The sequence below is a fragment of the Microcebus murinus genome, chromosome 9, assembly GCF_040939455.1.
Source record: "Microcebus murinus isolate Inina chromosome 9, M.murinus_Inina_mat1.0, whole genome shotgun sequence".
NCBI classification, from domain to species: Eukaryota; Metazoa; Chordata; class Mammalia; order Primates; family Cheirogaleidae; genus Microcebus; species Microcebus murinus.
In genome coordinates, this window is record NC_134112.1 from 67,120,287 (window position 1) to 67,135,501 (window position 15,215).

At 39.1% G+C, this 15,215-nt stretch overlaps 1 protein-coding gene across 7 annotated transcripts in view; it reads right to left on the reverse strand.

Annotated features, from left to right (window-relative positions):
* DOCK4 (dedicator of cytokinesis 4) overlaps positions 1-15,215 on the reverse strand; it is a 424,117-nt gene that overhangs the window by 134,031 nt on the left and 274,871 nt on the right. For all 7 annotated transcript variants that reach the window (XM_012736139.2, XM_012736138.2, XM_012736141.2 and 4 more), the window contains exon 16: positions 9,081-9,187. In XM_012736139.2, coding sequence (XP_012591593.1) covers positions 9,081-9,187 — 107 coding nt within the window. The remainder of the gene's footprint in view (positions 1-9,080; positions 9,188-15,215) is intronic.

Sequence of the window (15,215 nt, forward strand, 5' to 3'; positions counted from 1 at the left end):
AGAAATTCATGATATTATTAATCAAACTAAGAGGGGTCTATAATTTGTGGGAAGCAGAAGATTAAATTTTAAAAAATGCAGTAAGTTAGGTAATCCACTTGAAACTCTACTATTACCAGTTAATGAAAACCAGATTTCAATAGTTTTTTGAGGCAAAATACCTTTCTTTTAGGAACTTTTTCAAAATATGACTAGTCATCCTTAATGTCATGATTAAACATTTATTAAATTCTTAGTATTTGCCCGTCCTGCAATTCAGTGTTAAGAATGTAACAAGGAAATGAACACCATCCCTGTGCTTGAGGATATCACATGTCTGACCTTGGCCCTCTGTTAATAAGCCTGTTAATACTGACTATGAAGCTGTGATAAAGACCATTGGATACCAACTCTGCTAGGGAAAGAAAGGAAGACCTTATGGGAAAGGGCTATGTGAACTCATTTGTAAAGAAAAAGAAGGTCACCAAGCAGGCAAGAGAGGAAAAGAGAGGGAAGGCACACTACGCTTAAAAGAACTTGAGGAACAAAAGCACATGTATAAGACAGTGGAGACGTGACAAATGTAATGTGGGATCCTGGAATGGATCCTGGAACAGAAAATGACATTCATGGAAAACTTATTGTGAGATCCAAATAAATTTTGTGTTAACAGGATCACACCAAGATTAACTTAGTTTTGATAAGTGTGCTATAGCTTATGTAAGAGGTTAACATACGGAAAAGTTGGATGTAGGGTATATGGGAATTTCCTGTACTATTTTTGCAACTCTTCTATAAGTCTAAAATATCTTTAAAATGACTGTTTAAAAAAATACAGGCAGTTTAGTATGGCTGGAGCGAGAGATTTTTCAACACATAAAAAGCTTTGGGACTACCCCAGATCTCTTAAATAAGAAAAATTCCAGGTCATTCTAATATTCACCTCTGGTTTAAATTCCTTGGAATAAAGTATATCAAGGAGGTGGAACTGACCAGTCATGCAACCAACTATTTAGGTGTGGGGGGTGAGTGTGACAAGTCAAGAAAAACTTATAGGTTTCTGCTCATGGCAGGAATGGATGGAGGTGAGATAAAAAAACAAAACAAAACAAAACAAAACAAAACAAAACTCAGTTTGGGACATGCTGAGTGTAAGATGTCTCTGGGGAAACCACCTGAAGATGTTCAGTAGGCTGGTAAAAATTTCAGACTAGAAAGACAGATCTGGCAGTCATTGGCACAAAGATGCAATGAGTTAACCTGTTGGAGTAGATGAGATGGAACTAGAAAGCATGAGATATAGATGGTAGCCCAAGCTTAAATTCACAATCACGCCTATATTTAAGGTGTAGATAAAGAGAGATGAGTCTTCCAAGAGGAACAAAGATGAAACCCAGGAGAACATTGTCAGACAGAGAAAGGAATGTGGGACTTTTCAAGATGCAGCGTAATGGGACAGTGCTATGTACGTGCTACAGGGAAATTAAGTAAGGAAAGATTTCTACGGTGTCTAGTAGCTTTAGCTCCTGGGTGGGCCCTTGTGACCCAAAGGGGAGAAACTTCCCTGGAGTGGCGGGGACAGAGGCAGTCTGGGAAACAAATGGGATGTGGGGAAGTAGAGGCAGTGAGTGACAAGTGGTTTAACATATAGGCTGGCTGTCCTGGTGGGAGGGGAAGAGGAAGGACGGTAGCTATTTAAATTTTTTTTTTCTTTTTTGAAGAAAAAGGCTTGAGCCTGTTTATAACCTGAGTGAATACTGCCAGAAGACAGGAAATAGTTGTAGATATAGGAGGAAGGGAGAAGAAACTGGGAGGATCAGGGTCCCAGAGGAGTCAAGAGGAAGGAAGATCTTGAGGGAAGTAGTTGGAAGAAGTAGCCTTGGACAGAAGGGAGACTTGCCCCATCCTCTGAGACAGGAAGCCAGAAGGAAAGGAAGGATGCAGATAAGTTTGCAGGTGGCAGGGAGAGAGCACAGGAAGCTAAGGAAGTTCCTGTCATCTGTTTTCTCTGTTAAGTAGCGGGGAAGTGGTAGGGTAGCGATAATGGCAGGATCTTATGAGGAGCTCTCATGGGGAATGAGGGAGGGAGGGAGCTGATTAGTTTGCCTGCAGTGTTGATGGCCCAGCACCCACACTCATCATGCTGATGCTAACCCATGACAACTGTATGGCTTCCTCTAGCAACGCCCTGCTGCCCAGGGATAGGAGGCGGCAATGTTGACAGACGGATCCAGGACTGGTTATTACTTCCCATGCAGGCACAGCAGAACTAAGGATTAAGAGATACCTTGGATAAGAAGGAGAAGAAAATAATCAGCAGGGGTGTTTTAGAGGAGAGAAAGACTGAAAAACAGGCATAGTTAGAAAATTAGAAGTTTGTAGTCAGGATAATGGGAGTTTAAGATTTTTGATATGAAGTGGTCCTGGATGGTTTCACCCAGCCAGCCACCCACCCACCCACCTAGCTAGTCAATGGGAGATCCCACTGGGTGAGGAGGTAATAAGGCCCAGGTTGTCGCCAGGGTGAAGCAGAACACAAATGAAGCTGGCTGGAGTGGAAGTGGCCAAAAGACCAAGAGGACAAGAAACTGGATGGGTCAACCAGAAGGAGAAGACTGCACTAGAGGCTGGGCTGATTGTGGGAAAGTAAACAGACACCCACATCCCCATTATCTACCTCTTTCTCACTGGCCCTCAAATACAAGCTGGTAGAAGACAGTAATTAGGAAGAAAGTTGCAGCACCATACGGAACGAGCCTTATGGAGGGGAGGGGAGCTCTTCACAAAATGGTGGAGAACGATTATCTTTGAAAGACACTGGGGCCTTCAGAGACAGCTGACTTCCAGACACTGGACATGAGGCTTCGGAAGACAAGTCCCTACTCTGGCAGGTACACAGAAAGCCCCTTCAGCAGAAGAGAATCACGGTTCATTTAAGGGAGAGCATTCTGGGAAGACTAAACATGTGGCAGTATTAATTAGTTTGCACGGAAGGGGCCCGGCCTTTTGCAAGTCACATACATAGCTCTAGGTTGTAGGATCAAGTCCTCCTATTAAGATATCTTAGCCTTTTCCCCCCCATTCAGCTTCTGTGTTCAGCTTGATATAACTTTATGCTAAACTTGCCAGGTTATTTATGTTACAAAAATTTTTTTACAGGTGTTTGTTTTTTGATTTCTCTTGCAGTGTGTAATGAAACATAGGTTAAGTGATCAATCCTTCTGCACCCAAGCCTGGGGTGGGCAGATATATTTCTGGCTTGTCTAAGAGTTGTTGATCATGGTTACAGGGGGAATCTCTTTCAGAATAGTTGAAGTAGCATGTTGAGTTCTCTGGACAGCAAGCTAGATAGCAAACCTATCAACCTATCAAAATGTACAGACTCCCCTCAAGATAAGTGGAAAGCAATACCTTCCAACTGAAGCTGAGGAGTCATCACAAAGTGTCTGGTGAAGTGGCTGTACTGGACTACCATGGACCAAGTTGGGAACTAAGATATAGTACAAGAATCTAAAAACTTGTAGGGAAAAAAATATGGGACACAAAGGGTTTATGGACCAACTTTTAGGTCGCAAAGGTGGAATGAATTAATCTGAAACAGACTTTTGCAGTCTAGGTCATCATATGAAATTAATCTCTCTCAAACCAGGACTCAGCATCATCTTCTATTTGGCTGACTTTGTACATGGCCTTTTTCCTTGGATTAGGAAGCCAGTAAATCCCACTATAGGAAGCAGATCCTCTACTTGGAAGCAAATTCCTATCTTGGTGAAATTGGGCCACATTAGCCATGGCTGTGTTTGATAATCAACAATGATGAATTTATAAAACCCCAATTTCTCAAAGGCAGACTGTACTATTGTATTTTTGTATTGGACTTGAGGGTGTTTTAGTATGTACTTCCAGTGACTCACAACTCTCCACTAGAATGAATGGGAATGGAGACTTGAGTGCACAGCTTCTTTCTTCCTATCCCCATTTTTTGGATTCTCATCTCATTCTCCTTAAGAGGCTTGACTTTTGAAAAATGAAAGTATTTCTGTTCATTACTTCATTCTCTTTTCTTAACTTGTTTTCTAGCAGGTAGCTGAAAAACGGTAGCCAAAAATACCCTTACAAAGTTAAGGAAGACAACAATTCTAACAGAATGCAGTGAAATAACAAAACTTAAGATTAAATGTTATTATTAGCAAATTAGCAATTCCTAAGGGAAGTTTTAAACTTACCCATCAGGCATTTGGGGATATTAATGATGTTCTGGGAACTGTCGAAGGGGCTCTAGAAGGACAAAATCTCTAACGATGACTAATCAAGCTATTTCACTTACCCTTCTAAAGCTGTGACATTCAGATTTTTGTAGATTTCTGAGCTTATTTTCATTGGAAACCACTCCAAACAGGTAATCAATCCAGTAAAGTTGAAAATGTCCTTAAAAGAAGTCCTTGCCCTTAGGATTCATTAGACCCTGCCCTAAAGGATGAGTCCAGGTCCTTGACAGAGTATTTACTGTAACACCTCTGTAAGAACAGTTTCCTTAGAACATGCCCAGAAGTGGAGTTCAGCCATCACTACGAGGGAAACTGTCTCTTTCACAAATTTTAGGCCCAAATTAGGTTACTGAATATACTTCAACACAGTGGATTTCTTCGTAGCTCACTGCAGGATCAAGTCTTTTAAACTAATACCTTACATGAGGAGCAAGTAGGTTTTAACCCTAAATACTACAAACCATAGCTCTTCTCTGTATATCCTCAGGACAGAATTGAAGACACATTTTTAGAGCATTTTTTTCAACTCTCATCAACTTTTGATATCACAGATAGCACTTGTCAATGAATGACATGAATGTGGTTTACAAAGATCTCAGACAATTAATGTTTCTTCAAAACCTTACCATAAACATGACTGTCATGATTACATGACAGACGAGAGGTCCTTAGTTAGATAAAAGTCCAGAATTAAATAATATAAAACAAGGCTAATCCTAACTTTTGTCTCTTTCCACTTTTGTTTTTTCAAAATGAAAAAGGATTATTAATGTTATATAATACTTGTCCACTAACAAAAAAGTTAAGCAATGTGAAAATAAAAATAGTCATTGCTTATATTTTAGGATCACTTTCCAAGCATCTCTCCATGCACATATATACATAAGGACATGTAGTTAAACAATTTTATAAAAATAGTATTATACTAAATATATACTTCTGTAAAGTATTATCAATATATCATAAGCATTTTCTATGTATATAAAAATATCCTTTAAACATCATTTCAATAAATATATAGTATTTCATTCACTGTATGGGTATAACTCATTTAATCAGTCCTATGTTACTGGCAATAACCACTTCTATGTTTTCCATATTTTAAGGAATCTGCAATGATCATCCTTGAATCATCTTTGCTCCTCTTGTCTGATTATCTTCTCCTAGTAAACACCAAGATGTGTGGGCTGAGTCAAAGGATATACACACTTAAAGCTTATCTATGTACTGCTGAACTGCTCTTCAAAACACACTAACATTCACATTTCTTCTATAAATGCAAGAGACCGTTCATTTCCTCTTAACCTTACTCTCCCATCCTGGGCTTTAAAAATCTTTACCAATCTGATAGGCAAAAAAGTTTTCTCATCTTTTTTTTTTTTTTTTTTTTTTTTTGAGATAGGGTCTCACTGTGTCACCTGGGCTAGAAGACAATGGCCTTATCATAGCTCACTGCAACCTCAAATTCCTGAGCCCACGTGATCCTCCTGCCTCAGCCTCCCGAGTAGCTGGAACTACAGGCATACAACCACCATGCTTGGCTAATTTTTCTATTTTCTGTAGAGACAGTGTATGGCTCTTTACTCAGGCTGATCTCAAACTCCTGGCCTCGAGCAATTCTCCCATATTAGACTCCCAAAGCGTTTCCCATTCTTTAATTTACATATCTTTATTTATGCATGTATTTATTTCATACATTTGCATTTATTATTTTTAAATAGCTGATTTGTAGTATTTATCAATTTCTCTTTTCCTACTGATTTGTGATAATTCTTGGTAAATGGAGAATAAGTAACCTTTATAAGTTGTATTGCAACCATATTTCAGTTTGGCATGTTTTCAGCCTAGATTATGATTATTTTATTAATAAAAAAGTTTTAAATTTTATGTAGCCTAATTTATAAATTCTTTATATTTGATTTCTAACATTTAAGACATCCTTAGAAAATCCCTCCTCACCTGCAGATTATAAAAACGTTCACCCACATTTTTAAGGCTCTGACAGCAATTTTCTCTCTTACATTCAGTCTGGAGTGTGTTTTAGTAAAAGAACGCAGGTAGGAATCCAGTCCTCCCCAAACCCCACTACCCATCCCAGTCCTCTCAACACCACTTATTAAAGGGGCTGGATTTTTAGCCAGTGATTTGAAATCCACTTCTCTCCCCATCTTTCTTTCTTTCTTTTTAAATAATAAGTTCAAGTATGCAATTGTCAGCAGGCTGCGTGCCTTCCTGCCATGGCAGAAGGAGGATGTGCATTATGCTGGAAATATGGTTTTATAATCATAAACTACAAGTGGCTTTAAGCTGAAACTGAACTTCTTGGCCCAGTAGAATGAGAAAGAAAACCACAGCATCAACCAGACTAAAATTAAAGTTGTTATACTTGGCAAGTAGTTCACAACTCTTAAATAAGCAACACTAAATAACTCTATTCATAAGAAAACACAGATACTGGGGGGCTTTTCTGAAGAGCTAATGCTTCCTGATGGGTCTGTACAATGTAGGTCTGCCCCAAATTAGACAACCTACACACACCATACTGAGCCTCCCTTTTGGTTGAGGACAAAGTTTTCAAGCTCCAATAAATTTTTCTTCATGGATTAGAATTCTGGGTACTAAGTCAAACTTTGTATAAGGGTTTCAACTGATTCAAAGTCCTGTTTTTGAGAAAAATTTTGGCCAGGGCACAAGGACAGGCCTCTGTTGGGGAATCAATACCAGCTGGACTTCTAAATGCTCACACGGAGAAGGGAGCGCTGCTATCTAGCCTCTGGCATTTTAAGCATATGGATCTCTCTAATCAGCAACTGAGAATCCTGCTATTATTCACTCTTTTGGAGGCGTCTTCCAGTAGTTGACGGGAAACCTAGCACTTGCCAAAGAAGCACCCTCTGACCCGCAGGTGAGAGAGTCCACATGTGACATGTTGTACAGAAACGATTCACTCTTCTATATATTGTTAGGAAACGGGAGCCCAGTTTTAATTATCTCAGCCCTGCCTTTTCTGAGTCAAGATTTATTGTCCTGTAGCCATCTACACGAAGTACCATTTATGCTTTTTTGGAAAACTGTAGCTGCAGACAGTGCCTGCCATATTATATGTCTTTTATAAGGGAGACTCAGACCTAAGGGTGTGATAAATAGATCATCCCCAGTTCCTAGTACTTTTAGTTCCTCTGTTTGCTTTACTGGTTACTATTCTTTCAAATAGTTTTTTCTTTGTATTTCAACATTGTTAGCTCCTTTAGGCCATTTTCTGAAGTAGAGAGGTAAGCATCAGAAATGGAGAGATTTGACTGTTTTGTTTGCCACTATTTTCCTAACACCAGAGCAGTGCCTGGCTGCAGTCTGTGGTCAATGCATGGGTTGAACAAATAATGAGAAAATGAATGATTAAAGAAATTGACACCTATATATACATCGCATCAAAATAGAAAATAGCAGGTGTGTTGTATATTACCACTCATTTTATTAGCAGTAATCCAAAGGGAAAGAAAGTTTTTGTTTGTGATCTCATTCATTCATTCAATAAACCTTCACTGCACATCTACCTCCTGCCAGAATCCCTCTGACAGAGCTGCTGTTCTCGAGGGGCTCATAAGTGCACTGGGGTAAGCCGAGGGATCATCAGATAATTCTGGCACAGTGTGATAAGAACAATGGTGAGAGACATGTGCAGATGCCCAGGGAGCTCAGGAGAGGGCACTTGGCCAGCTGGGCATATAGGGAGTTGGGCCAGGGAACAGGGGACAGTTCCTGAGGTTGCAGGGGATGAGCAGAAGGTAGTTGAGGGAGAGGCAGGGGAAGGCAGGACTCCAGGAGACCCGAGGGCAAAGCAGAGCACAGCAAACTGAACCATCGGGCAGGGGGCAGGAACTAGAAAAGAGCTGGATGTGGTTGCACCGCTGAGTAAGAGGCAGGAAGTGGTGAGAAGTCAAATGGTAGGGAGGTGGAAGCCTGGCACATTCTGAGAAGCCTGGGATTTATTCTGTCAGCAGTGGGAGCTTTTGAATGAGTCTTAAACTGGGAAATGACCTGGTTGGATCTGCATCTCTGCTGGGTGACCCTCAAGTCTGGGGGGAACCTGGATCCAGGCTGGCAAGACCAGTTAGCATAGGTGAGAGTTTTAAGGGCCTGGCCATCGCAAAGTTACAGCAATGGAGAAATATTTTTTCTCCAGCAAAGAAGGAAATTCTGGAGCAAACTGCCTATGTCACTTGAAAATATATTTTTATTCTCTACTTCATTAGTACTAGTATTCTCAGAGAATTTCTATGGGATTCTTGCTTTGTGAATTTTCTTTGTGTTGCCTACTACAGTATACTGTGTTACGAATGTTTTTATGATGATTCCTGATTTAAAAGAACAACTGCTAAAGTCATCATGACAAAGTGCAGCCACTTCTCTGCTTGCTTAGTAAGAATAGCAGACCAGAAAAAAAAATGTAATGCTGACCTTGCTCAATTTACCTCTGGGGATACAGAGATCTAAATAAGAAAGCGTGTGTTGCATGCAGTACTTAAAAAGTTATTTGTAAGGTTTATGTAATCCTATCACAGCAACAGAAAGGATTTAAGAGCAACACACAGAATTAGCCAATAATCTACCCCTAAATTAAGATGAAAAAATAAATCATCTCTAAAATATGTTTTAGACTATGACATAGAATGTAGAAACAATATTTTCAAAAAGATACTCTCCCTGCATACGACCATACAAAAGAGTGTTCTTTTTAGTCATTTTCTTTTGATCTTTTCCAAAGTGATAAGATGGTGAGTTAATAATTCAGCCCTGTTTTCCTGCCCATCACCGACATCTGACCGACATTACCTTATGCACAATGAGCTCGTGAGTGCCATCCGGAAGAGTCCTGCCATCTTCCTGCATCAGGGGCACAAAAGAGAAACCAAACAACTTCTTCTCTCCTTTCTCCTTTGCTGTGAAAGAAAAAAAAAAGAGTAATTACTCACTATTCAATTGCATGCTTGTACATCTGTGTTCAGATACATATTTGTCAAGAAGCATGAGCATCAAGAAATGTCACCCCCATACCCTAGCTCCCTCCACACAATGGTAATTAGCTTTTATAACAGGTCATCTATCAAACTAGCTACTCTCTAACCCCATATTCCTGCCCCCTAACCTGTAACTTACATTTCTTGCCTAATTTCCTTCATGGGACTCACTACCTGAAATTAAAAAAGAAAAAATTGTAGATTATCTGTTTCTTCTCTTCACTCCAAGTGCCACTGAGGGCAGGATTCTTCTCTGCTTTATTTTATTGTCTCAAAGAGTGCCACAAACATAGTAGGTTCTCAAGAAATATATATTAAGGCAATGAATGAGTGCATGAATAAGTGAGAAATGCAATGTTTTGCTAATTACCCACGGAAGGGGAATCTCTAAGCTCTACCTTGACCCCTTATGTAACTTCTTTCCCTATTCCACACATGTGAGGACAGTGAGCCCCATGGAAACTACCTCTTTGCAATCAGGCCCACTGAAAGACAATAGGAATTGCAAACTATAGTTTAATAAGAGCTCACTATACTAACACTGGAAGCCGGAAATGAGGCAATGAGATTTTCAGATGTCTAATTAAGTATTACAATGACTAAAGAGGCCACGGATCATTAGCCATTATTAATAGATAAGGAAATTGAGATCATGGATGTTAGGTAACTTGCTGTAGATCTCTTAAGTACTATTCCAGTTCTTCCCACCACGCTTCTTTTCTCCAAAAATGGAGAAGGCATTAACAGAACCTTGTTTGTTCGACTCTCCCCTTATACTTAGATGGGCAGGGAGCAGCGCTCCAGGACCGGCAGCCTGTTAAGCTGGACAGCTATTCTTTCCCACACAAGTGTGGTAGCGGAGTGTTGCACTTAAATAGAAAAGTTCAGCTTTGGGATGCAGTAAGAGCTGAGCTGTAAGAGTTAGATATGGTGACCCTGAAGACCAGACAAGAGGTTTAGCAGCACATCATTCCCTCACAATTGCTCCTGGCATTTAACCACAGGGAAGTGGAGCTTCACTCGGTAATTCTGGCTGGCTGGTGTTGGCCCCTAGCATGAGGACATCCCTGAAAATGTGATCATAGCAAAGGACTTTCTTTTAAAAATCATTAATTTCAACCCAGAGAGAAACTGGGAAAATACTGATGTCTGCGTTAAGTAAAGATCCCAGAAAAGATGTCTGGGAAGAGATTTTCATAATGACGACAGTGCTGGATCTTATGATTTAGAGAAGACTTATTTAGAAATAATTTCCTAAGTTTCTTTGACTATTTATCTTTTTGACGTGGTTTGTGGTGTTCAATTCAGAAAGACAAAAAGAACACAGTTCCAGAATGAATAAAATTAGCTAAGATAATAAACAAAGAAATAGTTCTCCCAAATTTGCCTTCTGTTATAAAATAAAAATAAATACCAAAGTTTAAAGTACATAACCATTTGTCCAGAACTATTAGATCAGGATTAATATGCTGATGGACTGTTATATAGAGTATGCATAGTTTGATCCCCTTTTACTAACAAAAAGCTCTAAATTTATGGATTCTACCTCCTAACTTTCCAATTCATTCTAGTACCCTATTCTAACAATTCTGCCTTCTGGAACCTACAATTCATCAATTTTCTTCCCTCTTCCCTCTCACTTCCCATTTCTATGGATATTTCATGCTAGTCACTTCCTTGCAAGTGCCTTCAACCCCCTGACTCTTCCATACTTCCATTTTAACACTCCAACCTGTTTAAATCCAACTTGCAGTTTATTCCATGCCAAACTAGACTGATTTCACTTTAACTAATGCACACTAACTGCCAAGGGGTCCTGAGCTGGGCAATCTTTCTATATTTACCTAATCAACTCACTCTCCCACATTTCTAGATGATTCTTTCATTGGTTCTCCTCCCTTCTCAAGCCTCCAACACCTTGGCACCCTCATTACTCTCAGAAGATGTATAGAGAGATCCCACATGCTCCCACACCCGCCTTTTAACCCACCTGTATCAGTGTCCTCCTGCAGTATCCGGAACTGTCCCGAACTGTCCACATTCCTACCTCAAGCCAACTCCTCCCCTGTGTACTGCAGTCCATGCTCTTTTCCCCCAAGGACATTGCTCTAGAGTTGTCCCTTCTCTCCTCTACATCATGGTCTTTCCTCTCCTCTGAATCACTTCCACCAAATAAACACGCTTCAAAAGCTCCATTGTATATATAAAAGAAATCTCACATCACCCAATGTCCTACCATGGCTACTATCCCATTTCTCAGCTCTCCTATATGTTTCTTCTATTGTTAAATACCCTTTAGTTTTTAGAGCAGTTTTAGGTTCACAGCAAAATTGAGAGGAAAGTACAGAGATTTTCCATATAACCCCTACCGGACCCCCTATGTGGAACTTCTCCCATAATTAATATCCCCCACTAGAGTAGTACATTTGTTACAACTGATGAAACTACATTGACACATCATGACCCCCCAAAGACCATAGTTTACATTAAGGTTTACTCTTGGTGTTGTGCATTCTGTGGGTTTGGACCAATGTACAATAATAGGCATCTAATAGGCATAGTTTCACACAGAATAGTCTCACTACCCTAAAAATCCTCTGTGTACTATGTCAACCACTGATCTTTTTACTGTCTCTGTAGCTTTGACTTTTCCAGAATGTCATATACTTGAAATCATATAGTATGTAGCCTTTTCACATTGGCTTCTTTCACTATGTAATATGCATTGAAGGTTCCCCCATATCTTTTCATGGTTTGATTACTCACTTCTTTTTAGTGCTGAGTAATATCCCATTGTCTGGTTATACTACAGTTTAATTTTCCATTCATCTACTGAAGGGCATCTTGGCTGTTTCCAAGTTTTGGCAATTATTATAAAGCTGCTATAAACATCCATGTGCAGGTTTTTGTGTAGACATAAGTTTTCAACTCCTTTGGTTAAATACCAAGGAGCATGATTACTGAATCATATGGTAAGAGCATGCTTAGTTTTATAAGCAATCACCACACTGTCTTCCAAAGTGGCTGTAGTATTTTGCATTCCCACCAGCAGTGAATGAGAGTTCCTGTTACTGCTCATTTTTGTCAGCATTTGGTGCTGTCAGTGTTCTGGATTTGGGCCATTCTAATAGGTGTGTGGCACTATCCTGTTCTTGTTTTCCCTGACAACGTGTGATAAGTGATAGGAAGCATCTCTTCATAAGCTTTTTTGACATCTGTATATCTTCTTGGGTGCAGTATCTGTTAAGGTCTTTGGCCCATATTTTAATCAAGTTGTTCATTTTCTTGTTATTGGATTTTTAGTTGTTTGTATATTTTACATAACAGTCCTTTATCAGATATGTCTTCTGGAAATATTTTTTTTACCCAATCTGTGGCTTATCTTTTCATTCTTTTGACAGTGCTTTTCACAGACCAGAAAATTTTTAATTTTAATATAGTCAGTTTATCAATTCTTTCTTTGATGAATCATGCCTTTGGTGTTGTATTGCCAAATCCAAAGTGATCAAAATTTTCTCTTATGTTATCTTTTAGGGGCTTTATAGTTTTGCATTTTACATTTACTTCCATGATCCATTTGAGTTCATTTTTGTGAAGAATGTAAGGTCCATTTCTAGCTTCATTTTTTGGCAAATTAATGTCCAGTTATTCCAGCACCATTTGTTTAAAAGCCTATCTTCCTCCATCATATTGTCTTCGCTCCTTTGTCAAAGATCAGTTGACTGACTATATTTAAGTGGGTTTATTTCTGGTCTCTCTATTCTGTTCCATGGATCTATTTGTTATTTCCCAAGACCATGCTATCTCCATTACGGTAGCTTTATAGTAACTCTTGAAGTTAAATAATGTTAGATCGCCAACTTTGTTCTTCTCCTTCAATATTGTGTTCTCTATTCTGGGTCTTCTGCTTTTCCATATGAACTTTAGGATCAGTTTTTTGATATTTCAAAAAATCCCTTGTTGGGATTTTGATTAGGATCACATTGGATCTATACATCCAGTTAAGAATTGACATCTTGACAATATTGAGTCTTCCTATGCATCAACACAACTCTTGTATTCTCTATAGCAAAACTTCCCCAAAGATTTGTCTCTACTCACTGCTGCACCTTCCTTTCCTCCATCTCACTCATATACTCATGTTCATCACCACAAATTCACTAAAACCACTTGTCAGATCCAGTGGCTTCCATGACAACAAACCAAATGATAATTTCTCTGTCTTCATCTATTTGATTTATCTCTGGCACCTGACACATCCAATCAATCCTCTCTTGAAAAACTGTCTTCATTTAGCCCGTTGGATTCTGTTCTTCCTTGACTATCCTTCAGTCTACTGGCTCTTCCTTCTTATTGTCCCTTAATGGCTCCTTCTCCTTATTCCAGCTCTAAATGTGGTGATGCTCTAGAAATCCAACCTCAGACTTCCCTTTGCTATCAAAATTTACTATCTAGGAATCTCATCCAGTCTCAGGCTTTAAAAACCATTAAAATTAGTGATGCACTGAAGCTGGATCATATGGGTTCATAGAACTTAGAAGGCACATCTTTCCCCAACTCCACATTCAGTGATGTTGTGGTGGTAGCTTGACATTGGCCATGGTGGGAGTATTTACACTATGGATATCAGCATATGCTACAGTTCAGGGCTACCCCTATCCAAGTGCTGGCTATTAAATATTTACAGCAGACCAACTATTGAACTATACCTTCTCATTCTCAAGTTTAAGTGTCGAACCTGGACCTCATTCACTTACTTATTTGATATCTTGCCTAATAAACATCTCAAATTTAATGCATCTAAAATGGAATGTTTGATATTTACTCCCTAAACAGATTCTTCCTATTGTCTTTCTTGATTTATTAGATGACCACTTCCCTCTCAGGCCTAAATGTTTGGGTCATCCTTTACTTTTCTCGTTCATTCACTTCTAATCTGTCTATATTCTATTAAAAAAAAAAAAAAAGAATTGAGCCTCTACCATTCTAAAGCAGACCGCTTTAATCTCTCATTTGGAGGACTAAAAAACCTCCCAGTGGTCTTACAGTTTCCAACTGGCCTACCTGCAATCTATTATCCATACAGCAGCCAGATTTATCTTCAGCTCAAATCCTCTAAAGGCTCTCCTCATGCCAAATAAAATCCATAGTCCTCACCGTGATGCCAAAGACAATATGAGATCTGCCTCCCCTGCTACCTTTCTGGCGTGCTTGCTATTCCTTGAAAATGCCAAGCATGTTTCAACCTCATGTCCTTCGTACTTTTCTCTGCCTGAAATATTCTCTCCCCAGATACCCCAGTAGCTCAGGCCTTCACTTCTTTAGTCTCATCAGGAAGGTCTTTCTTAACTGCCCTGTGTAGAAGAGCAACACATTATCATCACTTTCTATCCCCTAACCCCAGTTTAAGTCTTCTTCACCACACTTACCACTCACTCACTACCTGATATATTATGTATTTATTTGCTCATTGGTTGTCTGTCTTCCCTCTCTGGAATGAAAGCTCTGCGAGAGGAGCTATTTTGTTGTGCTTGCAAATCTATCTCTAGTACCCAATAAAGTGCTTGGCGCATAGTGAATATTGAATAAATATTTGCTTCATGAATAATATTTTTGAATTAATATATATACACAAATATTAGGAAGCCCATGTGGTAAAATGATTACAATGGTTATTTGTAGTTTGTGGTATTATGGGGATATTTTTCTTCTTTATACTTTGTTGTTTCTTCTAAATTTTAGTAATGAACATTAAAAAAAAACCTTCCAAACCTGTGAACAGTGTTTGAAGTACAAGGATGAGAGGCAGAGTTCTAATAGATTTTATTGAAAATAGCCTTTATTCTGCTTTCCAAGTGCTGAATTATAATAATTTTCTTGAAATGCATTCTCCCTTTCTCCACTGTTTCACTTTTGTCCTCCTCCTTCTTTTTCTTATCTTAAAGCTCAA